The sequence below is a fragment of the Peromyscus leucopus genome, chromosome 13 (assembly GCF_004664715.2).
Source record: "Peromyscus leucopus breed LL Stock chromosome 13, UCI_PerLeu_2.1, whole genome shotgun sequence".
Classification (NCBI taxonomy): Eukaryota; Metazoa; Chordata; class Mammalia; order Rodentia; family Cricetidae; genus Peromyscus; species Peromyscus leucopus.
In genome coordinates this window covers 4,282,192-4,295,087 of record NC_051074.1, presented here as the reverse complement: position 1 = coordinate 4,295,087, position 12,896 = coordinate 4,282,192, and the positions used below count along the sequence as shown (strand labels likewise).

Below are 12,896 nucleotides of genomic sequence, written 5' to 3'. Positions count from 1 at the left end.
TTTAAATTTTTTATTTTAAAAATCTATTTATTTCTTTGGATTTTTGAAAAAAGGTTGTGTACAGCTGGGGCTGGTTTGAAATCCTGATTCCCCTGCCTCTGACCCTTGTGCTGTGCTGAATGGTTCTTCCTTTTTCTTTCCTCTTTCTGTTAATTTAAAATTTTTTAATTAAAAATTCTGGGTTTTTTTTCTTTGAGACAGGATCTCTTTCTATGTAGTCCTGACTATCCTTGAAATTTCTACATAGACAAGCCTGTCCTCAAACTCACAGGGATCCATCTGTCTGCCTCCCAAATGCTGGGATTAAAGGCATATAACACCACTCCTAGCTTTAATTAATTATTTTTTAAAAAAATTTTTCGAGGCAAGGTCTCTCTGTGTAGCCCTGGCTGTCCTGGAACTCACTCTGTAGACCAGGCTGGCCTTGAACTCAGAGATCCACCTGCCTCTGCCTCCTGAGTGCTGGGATTAAAGTCATGTGCCACTACCACACAGCTAATTTAAATTTTTATGTAATATGTAAGAGTGTTTTGCTTGCATGTATCTGTGCACCCATTTGGTTTGGTAGCAGAAGAGGGCACTTGGTCCCCCAGAACTTGGTCACAGATGATTGAGAGCTGTCGCGTTTATGCTGGAACAAAACCTAGGTCTCCCGAAAGAACAGCCAGTGCTCTTGGCTGCTGAGCCCTCTCCAGCTTATTTCAGTCTTACGTTCTTATCTCATAGTCCAACCTCCTTTTATCCATGTAACTCATCCCCTCAGGTGCTTTGTCTTTTCATTCATTTTTGTCATGCTCCCTTCGTAGCTGCAAGCTCAGAAGAATAAAAGACACCAAATCTTGAGCCATCTCCAACTAAAGAGGTTTCAGTAAAGAAGCCGCCATTACATTTTTGTAAGCTGAAGAGGAGATGACTGAGATTTGCAATTTTGAGGTTGAATTGTGAAATTTCTGGTTTCTGTAGGACCTGAAATAGTCAGCACTGGTCCTTTCGTATGACACAAGACGAATTGTTGTGTACTCTCGTTTAAAGTGTAGGCTGGAGAGGCTTAGTGGTTAAGAGAATATCTATGTCTGCAGAGAATATGAGCTTGTTTGCCAGCATCTATGTTTACAACTGTCTGTGACTCCACTCTAGGGAATCTGACGCCACACACACACACACACACACACACACACACACAAATGTAAGTTTAAAAAAGGAAAGTGCAAGCTTCCCAGGTGCTGAGATTGTAGACGTGTACCATAACATCCAGTTTGCACTATTACTGTTGTTAATTAATTAATTATTATTTTTTTTGAGACAAGGTCTCATTATGCAGCCCTGACTGGCCCAAGGCTCACTGTGTAGATTACACTGGCCTTCAATCATGAAGAGCTGCCTGCTCTGCCTCCTAAGCACTGGGGCTAAGAGGCTGTACCACCATACGCAGCCTCACGCGATTACTTTGAACAGATTCCGGGAGGGTACAGTCCAAGGTCATCTGGCAACGCAGGATTTTGTTTTAAACATTAGCTTATTTGTATTTTCTGCTTTCTAGAAACCAATGAGATAGAGATTACATACGAAATGCAGGTGGCGTCAGGAGCATCGGGAATTCTAGACAAGCCTTAGCCTACACAGTGAATTCAAAACTAGCTTAGAAAACATGAGCCTCTGTTTCAAAAAAACAAAAACAAAAAATCCAACCAACCAAATAAAATAAAACATCCACAGAAAAGAAGCCTCTCTCTCTCTCTTCCTCCTCTCTCTCACACTTTCCTGTTGTTTATTTATTTTGATTGACATGGAAAGCTACATATACATAATGGCACACAGGAGGCTCTGAAACGTGGGTACAGTGTGGAATGGGCGTCTCTGTCCAAGGAGCATGGGCAGTAAGTCACACAACAGTGGCCACGGCACCTAGCACCGAAACCCAGTTCTCAGCACTTCTCAGGAGTTCAGTGTGACCTCATTAGCTGTCACCGGTGACCCCGCTGCAGTGGATCTTGACCTACTCTCCTTGCACAAGTGGCATGCACTTATCTAAGCCAGCCGCTTCTGGCACAGGCTTCCTGTTCAAACCATCTGCCGCTGCCCAGCTGGACGCGGTAAGGCAGAGCCCTGGCCTGATGCTGTGAGCTCAACTCTACGATTACCTGACAGCTTCTTACTGCAGAGTCCAGGGACCCTCCTTCCGGATTCATCTCTCCACCCTCCACCCCCATTCCACTCTGTCCTTAGAGCATGGGAAGGACACTCGTCAGTGTCACCGCGGGCAGCAGCCAATGCACCAAGCACCCTCTCCATGCTGGGGCGGGCACCGCATGTTTTGATCGTCATCCTTTTAACCCTTGTAGCAGCACTACAAGATGCGACTGAGGAGCAGAGAGAAAGCACCAAACTACATCGCAGGCTGAGCTGGGAACTCAGCTCTGGACTTCTAATACGCTTGTGGTATTTATTGATGGGTCTGAGGACCCAGGACCCCAAAACATAGCACCTTGACAGAAGGGATGGGGAGGCAGAAAGGACTTTCTAGTCTGTCTTTGAGCTGGTGATAGAGCCCTCACGTGACAAGCATGCTGTCCATACCTGGAGGGAAGGACTCTTACTGTCAAGGACAAAGGAGGCTGAGAGGAGGCTGAGCTCCCAGGCCTGGCCGAGCTCCGCCCACTGCCCTAACTTCCAGCCCCTGTGTGCTGACAGTCTCCAGCTCCCCACTCCTCCCAAACCTGCCGGCAACACTCTGCTCAGCCATCCTCCCAGTCCCGGTTTCCCTGGGAGGGCTTCCACGTCACGTCACCTGAGACTTAGATGTGAGCAATCCATTCTCCTTCCTCTTGGTAATCGGTCCTGGCTTCTGCCAAGAACGTAAGATGCAAGAGGGAAAAAGAGACCTTTTCCTCCCCAGGACTATCGTGGTCCTTCCCTACCGCTGACAGGGCCAGTGCCCAGGAGGGGCTCAGGAGAGGAGGCGCAGGGTCAACAGGCCCCGTCCTCAGCATGAATTCATGGCTTCTCACGCAGTCTCCACGTGGCATCCACTGTCATCATTCCCATTTTACAGACAGACTGGAGGCACAGAGAGGTTAAGAGGCTGATGTGGCACAGCTGGCCAGAGGGAGAGCCTGGATTTGAATACATTCACCCTCAGAACCACCTGTGGCTCTAACTCAGCAGCACCAGCGTCTAGCCTGAAACTTCTTGCTTGGGAGTTTTTCCAAAGTCCTCTTCATGAGATACCTATCTTGCCCGGGAGGCTAGGGCATCCAAACCCCGATTCCTTGCCCTCCAGTTCTGTTCCCACAGCACCCCGGCCCATTTCCGCTCACCTTCAATACCCTGTGTCATTCCACCTCATGGTGTCGGCCCTCTCTGAAGACTCTTCCCTCAGGCCCCTGCCTCTGCTTCACACCCCGAGGTCTCAGCTCATACAACCTGAGGTCTCGGCTCACATGCTCATTGCTTAAAAGGGCCAGCCTCCTGTCTGCTCCCTAAACCATTCCTTCTTCCCAAAGGACCTCTACATATCATGCTGTTCTGTTTTCTTCAAAGCTTCCAAGTAGCTGAAACCACCGGGTCAATAGATTTATCTGAGTACTTATTCACCCTCAACGCACCAGAATACAAATTTCACGTGGGCAGGGACCATATGGGTCTCTTGCTGCCCTGGATACGGCTCTGCCCGCAGCAGCTTCTCCATCAAGCTGTGGTGGGGATCATTCTCACTGTGTGCATAAACACTGGCCAGCGTGACATCCGGAGCAGCCGCGGCTCAGCCGTGCCCGTGGGAACAGCTGGTCTGAGGGAGGCTAGGTGCCGGGCTGGAAGCCACGTGTGGTTGCTCAATCTTTCTCATCCCTGAGAACCAGAACCAGAAGCTGAGAGAGGTGGGTCAAGGTCCCTAGCTTCTGAGTGACGGAGCTGGGATGGGAGTTTGGACCTTTTAGACGCAGAGTTCAAATACTTCAGTTCCACAGGGTTAGAGCTTTGCTAAGGGGTGCCAGCCCAGCAGCTCTCCTGGCCACGCCGTCAGTGCAGGGCCTGTTCCAGCACAGTGAGGTGACTGCATGCTTGTAGGGAAGAGGTGAACAGTCGCACACAGACACATGAAATCCCCACGTATACACACAGGACTGTTATGGGACAGTTGTGACAAGTAATTAACTTATAAACTCATTCCCAGGGCTATTGGCAGAGTATGCAGGGGAGACCCCTGAGGTGTGTCCTGATAGCAGGAAAGGAATGCCATAGGCAGAGAGAAGCTCAGAGAGCACTCAGGGACAGGGACCACTCTCAAAAATGGGGGAGGGAAGCTGCTTTTGCTGACAGTTGCTGTGGAATCCATAGGCTCATATATTTGAATGCTTGCTTCCCAGTCGGTGAAACTGTTTAGGAAGACTTAGGAGGTGTGGCCTTGTTGGGGGAGGTGTGGCAGTGTGGGGTAGGCTTTGTGCATCCCTAATTAACCCTCTCTCTGCTTGTGAATCAAGACGTAGGTAGGCTCTCAGCTACTGATCCAGTGCCACGCTTGCCTGCCTGCTGCCATGCCCCCCATTAGGACAGCCATGGACCCTAACCCTCTGGAACCATGAGCTCCACATCAAATGTTGTGTTTTGTAAGTTGTCTTGGCCACGGTGTTTTTGTCACAGCAGGAGAAAAGTAACTAAGACACTTGTTGTTGACCAGCTGGTCATTTGTCAGAGCCCCGCACAGAACCAGAACATGGGGTGTGTGTTGAGGGTTGGGGTAGGATGGGAGCGGGTGGCTTACTTTTTTTGTGGCTGTAGAACTTGTCCTCGGAACCATCCTTGGATTTCTTAATGATGAGTTTCCCAGACTCGACGTCCACTTTGAGATGCATTTTCTGAGGAATGCCCAGGGACTCTGACTTCACCTTCGGAGTGGGAGAGATGCAGTCAGTGGCTGGGCTCTGGGGATGCCGACTCTGAACCATCTGTCTACATGGCTGGGGAACCCTGGGTCAGTGTCCTAGGTAGGGCTATCTGGCTCTTATTTCTAGGCCTTCCTCACCCTGGCCTGACACACGCGTACCCCACAACACCCCTAGATTCCACAGCGTGCCTGGAAATGGCTCACACTGAAGATGAGCCAGGCTTGCCCATTGTGCAACCCAGCTGTCCCCAACAGATCCGGTGGAGGGAACAGATGAACTGTCGGGAAATGGTTCATTCACGGATTAGTTTGACAACAGTTATTAATCTGATGTGTCATCTACTTCTGGGAAGAATCTTACTAATAGATTCACACTCTGGGGCCTTGTTACAACCGCTAATTGAGCATCTACCGATAATAATCACGAAGAAGACACTTGCCTGGGCATGTTCAGAAAATGAAAAATCCAGGCTGAGTGTGGGGGCCCATTTAGGTGGAGGCAAGAGGAGGCTGGGTGGGGCCCTATCTCAAACAAACAAATAAACAAACAAACAAACAAACAGGAGTGATAGAGGAGTCGGCAAGATGGTTTTGTGGGTAAAGGAGCCTGCCACAGAGCCTGGTGACGTGGAGTCAATCCTTGGGACCCACATGGTGGAAGGAGAGAACTCATTCTTGCAAGCTGTCCTCTTACCTCCACATTCTCTCTCTCTCTCTCTCTCTCTCTCTCTCTCTCTCTCTCTCTCTCTCTCTCTCTCACACACACACACACACACACACTAAAAAACAAACAAACAATCAAATAAGTAAATGAATAGATAAATAAATAAATAGATAAAAGTAAAATTTAAAAAACAAGGTGGAGGAAGAAAGTGGAAATCTGTCTGTTGTGGGATTACTTTCAGGGAGAAGGAGGGCTTTGGGGTGGCTAGCAGGGTCTCTCATGAAAGTGGGACTAGATTGGGCAGGAAGCACCAGGATTATGGGGGTCCATAAAGAAAATACACCTTTCTGGGTCTCAGCCAGTCATTTTTAAGGAAATCACAAGGATTATTTTCTCTAACTGTCCCCTCCCCCAGGCACTGTTTTATAAGAAGTCTGAGACCCTCAGCTTAATGTTACTCCTCCTTCCCATTTTAGGGGTGACAAAGTTTAAACTGCCTTGGGACCAGTGAGGAGCTCTTTCTCTACAGGCTCCCCAAAAAGGGGCTTCGCTGATGCATTCAGGCAACCATTTTAATGTTTGTCCACTTTCCCAATGAGCTACTGTCCTCTGCCACTGGGTTCCGCGTCCTTCTATAGTCAGGTCAAAAGCCTCTTTTCACAGGAAACCCAGTGGCCCCCAAGGGTGGTAGCTCTCCAGGTCAGGCTCCAGTCCTCCAGAGTCAGCTTACCTCAAAGGTGACCGGAGGGATGAGGGAACGTCTGCTGGGAGGCTCAGAGCCCTCGTGCAGCAAGGCCTTGACCTGCGGATAGCAGTGATGAGTCAGAGTCACAGGAAGGCAGAACCTGGGACCTGGACACTCTTGGTGCCAAGAGGGGACTACAGAAAAATCAAGAGGTGTTGTGGTACCCCGTGAGTACCTTATCTTCAATGGAAGACAGGAGACTTGTCAATTGGCTGAGCTTGGCCACCATGTTGATGGGGTTGGCTTCACTGGGCACCTAGGAAATCAAAATGAGAGCAAATGAGGTTTGGCTGACCATGAGCTGTGGGGTGGGCCCTGGACAGTCCCCATGCTGCTCCTCGTTCCATCTCCCACCCCCCAGCACCCCTGTTTGAAGACAAGGACACTGCGGTATATATAAGTACCCCAAATTCTTCGTGGCCAAAAAATAGATCTTCAATTCTTCTCTTTAACTCTACCTCACCCACAGTGCTTCTCACCCCACCTACACAGTCCTTAAAACTCTGGGGCCGTCCTTGATCATCACCTTCCCGCCCTCCTACATCGCCTGAGCACGTTTTCTTGCTCTACTTCCAAAATATACCCATCCCCACTGCCTAAGCCCTTGCTGGTTGCTTCCCACGGCAGGCAGGATCGCATGCAAGCTCCACACCCTGACTCTGAAGGTGCTGCAGGCTCAGATGCTCCACTCTGAACCACCCTCCTCCTCCTCCTCCTCCTCCTCCTCCCTCTCCTCCTTCTCCTCCTCTTCCTCCTTGCTTCTGGTCTGCCTTGAGCTCTACTTGCTAAGGAATATCCAGAGGCTTGGATCTCCTCTGGGAAGGGCATCTTGCCATCAAGACCTCAGATCCACAAAGAGCTCCTCCCTGACTACCACAGCTCAAAAGCTCCCCGGTTGTCATGGTCAAATCACCCTGCTGTGGTCCGTATCAGTCACTGTGGGATGAAGCTGTTGCTTTCCACTGCGGCTTTGGTGTATGATGCCCTTGCTGGAATGTGGGCTCCAAGAGGATGGAGACCAAAGGCACAGGGCTCAGTGTCTGCAACACTGATGTCTGACCAACAAAGACGCTCAACAGACCTGTTTAGTGAACAATGGAACCAAAAGCCTATAGTCGCTTGTCCAAAGACACATAGCTAATAAATGGCAGACTGGTACCCATGCGTGCTGGGCCTGACTCCAAGCGTTTATTTTTAGAATAGACATTTGCAAGGCTGAGGCATGAACTGCATGAGTGAGATCCAAGTTCAAGTCCAAGCATGGAAAAAAGAAAAACCAAGACAAAGCTAAGTGCTGAAATCTCTCTTTTACCCCGGACATGCTCCCCTGCTGGAGAGGCAGGGTTGCCGAGGCACTGCCCCTGCCTACGGGAGTAGGATGGACACCCAGACCTGTGTATGACTAACTCGAACCCTCGAGAGCTCATGCTCTCAGCCAGGCTACACTGGCTTTTGATTTGTTTTGTCTTCTGTTTGCTTGAGACAGGGTCTGGAGATACAGCCCAGGCAGCCTTCAGCTTTCAATCTTTCTTTCTTAGTATCCTCTAAGCTGGGCTTAGAGGTCTGTGCCATCAAACCTGGCTTTCCCTGTCCTGGAATGCATTCTGTAGACCAGGCTGGTCTCGAACTCACAAAGATGCTCCTGCCTCCCACCCTTGCCCTCCAACCCTGGAATGCTGGGATTAAAGGTATATGCCACCTCTGCTCTGTTCCCCTCTGTGCAGGGTAGGACATTATTGCATGGTCAAGGAACAAGCCAGCGGGGACAAGACTGAACACAGGCCCCGGGGGCCAGTCCTCTATCCTCTACCCCTGTATCAGGTCACTCCTCTGGACTGTAAGGTCTGAGGGCCTATCAAGACAGATATTCTTGGGGCTGAACAGATGGTCAGTGGTTAAGAGCATTTCCCAGTCTTCAAGAGGACCTGAATTTAGTTCTCAGCACCCATACTGGACATCTTACAACTGCCCGTAACTCCAGTTCTAGTGAATCTAACACCTTCTTCTGGCCTCTGTGGACACCTGCACACATCACACACACACACAGACACACACACACAGACACACACACACATCACACACACACTCACACACACATCACACACACACACACACACACACTCACACACACTCACACACACACACACATCACACACACACACACACACACACACACACACACACACACACTAGCTGAGTGTGATGGTGGACACCTTTAATCCCAGCAGATGGATCTCTGTGAGTTTAAAAAAAAAGATAAACATTTCAAACAAAGATAGACAGTTCTCTGCTTTTTGAGGGGTTAGGAATGAGACTCGAATTCTACCCCACATAGAGGATGCCACCCTCTACCCTGTCACAACTCTGTCCGGCTTCCAATTGCAAGCACAGTCATCTGTGCTGCCCGCTGGTCTTGCCCTGGCCACCGCAGACCCAACTCTGGAGACCTGGTCTCCGTCCTTACCTATTTCAAAGATCTGGGACGTGCTCTCCCATTCGAGCTATTTAAATGCGGCTGTTCGGCAGCACCCATTTGCCTAGACTTGCATTTACTTTCTTAGAAATTAACCCATCCTTCACTTCAAATACAGCGAAGAACCAGTTTCCCCCGCTCTGATGAATATTTTTAGTTGTATAAATAGAACACAAATACATTTTCCCTGTAAAATCTTTGTGGGAGACCAAAATAGGCTACCTCAAAATATTCTTCTCTGGCATATTTCAAGATGGCTATTCAGAGCAACTGCAGACAGGAACAGCTCTGAAAAGCTGTCCTGCTGTAAAACAGATTATAGCCAGCTTGGTTAGGAAGGTCAAGGGTGACGGAGAGGAGGGTCTCTGCTCTTCTCCTCTGCCTTGCCTGGTACTAGGGAAGTGCGCATGCACAGGACACTTGGAGCAGGAAGAGACTAGCATGACCCTTCACCTATTTGGTTTTCCTCTTCACTTTTTTTTTTTTTTTGGAATCTTGTTATGTTGTCCATACTGGTCTAGAACTTATGGGCTCAAGTAATCCTCCTGCCTCAGCCTTCTGAAGAACTAGGACTCCAGCAGGTACTACCTTGCACAGTTCACCTATTATCAAGGCTGCTCTGAAGACAACCTATCTTTCCAGGAATTGTCTTCCTTATGCTCCCAAGAACCGCACGGCCACTCGATTCCAGCTTGTCAGGCTCTAAGCCCTATCAATCTACCCTTTTTGCCTGAAGGTGGCCTAAAAGTTGCCATCACAGGGCCTTTCTCAGAGCCCCACATTTTTGTCACACTCCCACTTATGTGCATAATCAACTGTCAACTTGTTCTGGAGTCTCAAAATATTAAACCTTCAGATTAATTCTAACACCCCTACAAGCTCACGCTCCTTGGTGGGCCCAAGTCTCTCCAGTCCCACTGGTCACATGGTGGTTTTCAGCATCCTCTGGAGTGAAATCCTCCTGGCTGGATTTCCGCCTGTAGCCTTGCACCCTCACTCCCACACTGCTCTGTAACATGCTGTCTCCAAACAGCCCGTGAGAATGCCGGGAGCTCACGCCACAGCAATGTCTGCACCATGGACAGAATTCTCTTACTGTATTGTACATTTCACCATCTTTCGCCATCCATCTGATTTCCTGTCTTTATTTACAGAGACACAGAGTCAGTACCTACCCTTGTCGGTGCCTCTCAGTGCCCACGTGATCCCTAAACCAGCTTCCCACACAGAGGACTACTTGAAGGATGCAGGTAGTCCTTTCTTCTTTATATATTTTTTTTTGTTTTTAATTCTTCTCTCATACAATCCATTCCCACTGCAGTTTCCCCTCCCTCCTCCTCCCCCTCCCCCTCCTCCATTCCTCCCCAGATCCACTCCTCCATTTCCTTTCAGAAAAGAACAGCCAATTTTTCTATACAGCTCATCTGCCCTTCAGAAAACCTGCTTCTACTCTTGCCAGCAGAGGAGCGAGGTCCCGAGAGTGTCACAGTTACTCCCAAAGTCGAAATCACCTGCTGCCGTCAACGTTTCTCCTATCTGATAAGCAAGAGAGGAGATGAACAGCATGTCCTGGTTACCCATCAGGGGCAGCTGATGTATGCATGACCTCATGTATAGGCTGCTGTCAATGAGCAGCCGGGTTTATAGTCTTTCCTCGACTCAAAGACTAGGGTAAAGGGGCCGGGGAGAAGGCTTAATTTGATCATGTGCCTGCCACGCAAACATGGGAGCCTAAGTTTGGATCTCTGGCATCCAGGAAAAAGCTGGGCTTGGTGGCCGGCATCTGGAACTCCAGCACTGGGGGGTGGGGTGGGGATGGAATGAGGGTTTAATCCTTGAAGATTATTGGCTGGCCAGCCCAGTTGAATTTAAATGAGCTCCAGGTTCAGTGAGAGATGCTATCTCAAAAGATAAGGTAGAGGGCCAGTAAGATGGCTCATCAGGTCAAGGTTATGGCCAAGGCGTAACGACTGGAGTTTAATTCTGGGACTTAAATGGTGGAAGGAGAGAACTGACTCCGGAAAGTCCACCTTCACGCCTGTGCCATGGTACATGCTCATGAGTGCACGCGTGCGTGCGTGCGTGCGTGCGTGCGTGCACACATACAATAAAGAAATAAAATGTAATAAAGAGCACAAGGTGGACAAGTGAGGAAGACATCTGACATTGACCTCTGGCCTTCATATCAAGTACATGTACATGTGTGCACACATACATTATGAACATGTACCAAACACACACACTCCCCTTTCACGTACACAATAGGTTTAAGCCAGGTGTGTTGGCATATGCCTATAATCCTAACACTTTGGAGGCTAAGGCAGGAAATGGAAAGCTGGAGGCCAACTCCCAAAATCAGCAAGAAACATACATCATCGGAATAGGGCTAATTAATTTTTATCTGTTTTATTTGCTGCCCCTAGTATTTTCAGCAGGCAATACCTGCAGTTTTGGAGATACCGGATTCTGTCCTTTCTGACCCCAAACCATGCTGTGCTAGTTCATTTTCTCACTTTTTTTTTTTTTTTCCTTTTCCTGGAGACAAGGTTCCTCTGTATAACAGTTCTGGCTGATCTGGAACTCATTCTGGAGACCAGGCTGGCCTCGAATTTACAGAGATCTGCCTGCTTCTGCCTCCCAAGTGCTGGGATTAAAGGCGGGCGACATCACCACCCAGCTACATGTTCTCACCTTTAACAGTGCTGTAATATAAGGATCTAGGTCCTAGTTCTAGCTTGATTTTAAGTTTACTGAGGGCACTAAAAAATATAGCTAGATAGACCTATGCTTAATTTGACCCTCGTCTCCTACCCAGGCACACGCAGCTGTGGAGGAGGGCAGCACCATTTTCCGGTCCCCGGGGTTAAATATATGAAGAACTCTGGGACCTCATGGTCTCTTTTCAATTTCTGAGGAGAAATGACAAGGAACAGCCCTGCTTGCCTCCTCATCCAACACCAGGCAGTTTGTCTGGTGGGCGCACTGTCTGAAATCAGAGGCTTCACAGGTTGGGGTCCCCTTCGGAGTCCCTGGGGTGCTCACCAGCTCTTCCCTCTCTCTGGTGTAGCAGTTTCATCTTTCCAAACCCAAACTCCTTACCTGGGGTCGCGTGCGAAGGCCTGGGGAGAGCTGCTGGTCAAACAGCCTCTGCAGAGACTCCAGGGATGGGAGTGTCCTGATGACTTCCCTGGAAGCAGAGGATCAAGGTCAAGTTCAAGAATTAGCGGGAACTAGAAGCACTCAAGGCAACACAGGCTGCAGACAGGTCACACCCCAGTGGCAAATCCCATAACCCTCCCCAGTAGGACATGCCCGGGCAAAGATCAGTCATCCTGTCAGCCTGGCCCACCCTCCCACCCAGACCCCCCCACCCTTTCGATTTCCACCAGACTGGAGTATAACCCACTCAGCATTACGTAGCTGTAGAAAACGTCAATCTGGAAACATGAACTACTTCAAAATCATTTAAGAACATCTTCCCAACCTTTAGTGTTTGTGGAATCACACACACACACACACACACACACACACACACACACACACACACACACCCCTCATTAAAAATGCTGATGCCTAGGCTTCATCATGATTTGGTCTGGAGAGCCATTTTTCTATTCATTTATTTACTATTTGTGTGTGTGTGTGTGTGTGTGTGTGATGGATGTGTATATATATATGTGTGCACATGCATGCAGAGGCTTAAGGCTGATATTAGGTGTCTTTCTCACATTCCACTTTATGTTAGGGAGGCATGGTTTTTTTTTTTTTTTCTTTTCTTTTTTTCTTTTTTTGGTTTTTCGAGACAGGGTTTCTCTGTGTAGCTTTGCGCCTTTCCTGGAACTCACTTGGTAGCCCAGGCTGGCCTTGAACTCACAGAGATCTGCCTGGCTCTGCCTCCCGAGTGCTAGGATTAAAGGTGTGTGCCACCACCGCCCGGCGAGGCCATACCACCCTGAACGCGCCCGATCTCGTCTGATCTCTGAAGTTAAGCAGGGTCGGGCCTGGTTAGTACTTGGATGGGAGGCATGGTTTCTTGATGAACCCAGAACTGGCCAGTTCAGCTAATCTGTCCAGCCATCTTGCTTCAGGGACTCCCTGTCTTTGCTTCAGGCACACTTCGGAATCACCAGTG

General features: G+C 49.0%; 1 protein-coding gene across 1 annotated transcript in view; it reads right to left on the bottom strand.

The window, feature by feature from the left end:
• Inpp5d (inositol polyphosphate-5-phosphatase D) overlaps window positions 1-12,896 on the bottom strand; it is a 112,565-nt gene that overhangs the window by 33,224 nt on the left and 66,445 nt on the right. The window contains exons 6-9 of the mRNA XM_028876275.2: window positions 11,864-11,951; window positions 6,467-6,547; window positions 6,277-6,348; window positions 4,760-4,883 (exon numbers count right to left, since the gene is read on the bottom strand). Of these exons, the coding sequence (XP_028732108.1) occupies window positions 4,760-4,883; window positions 6,277-6,348; window positions 6,467-6,547; window positions 11,864-11,951 (365 nt within the window). The remainder of the gene's footprint in view (window positions 1-4,759; window positions 4,884-6,276; window positions 6,349-6,466; window positions 6,548-11,863; window positions 11,952-12,896) is intronic.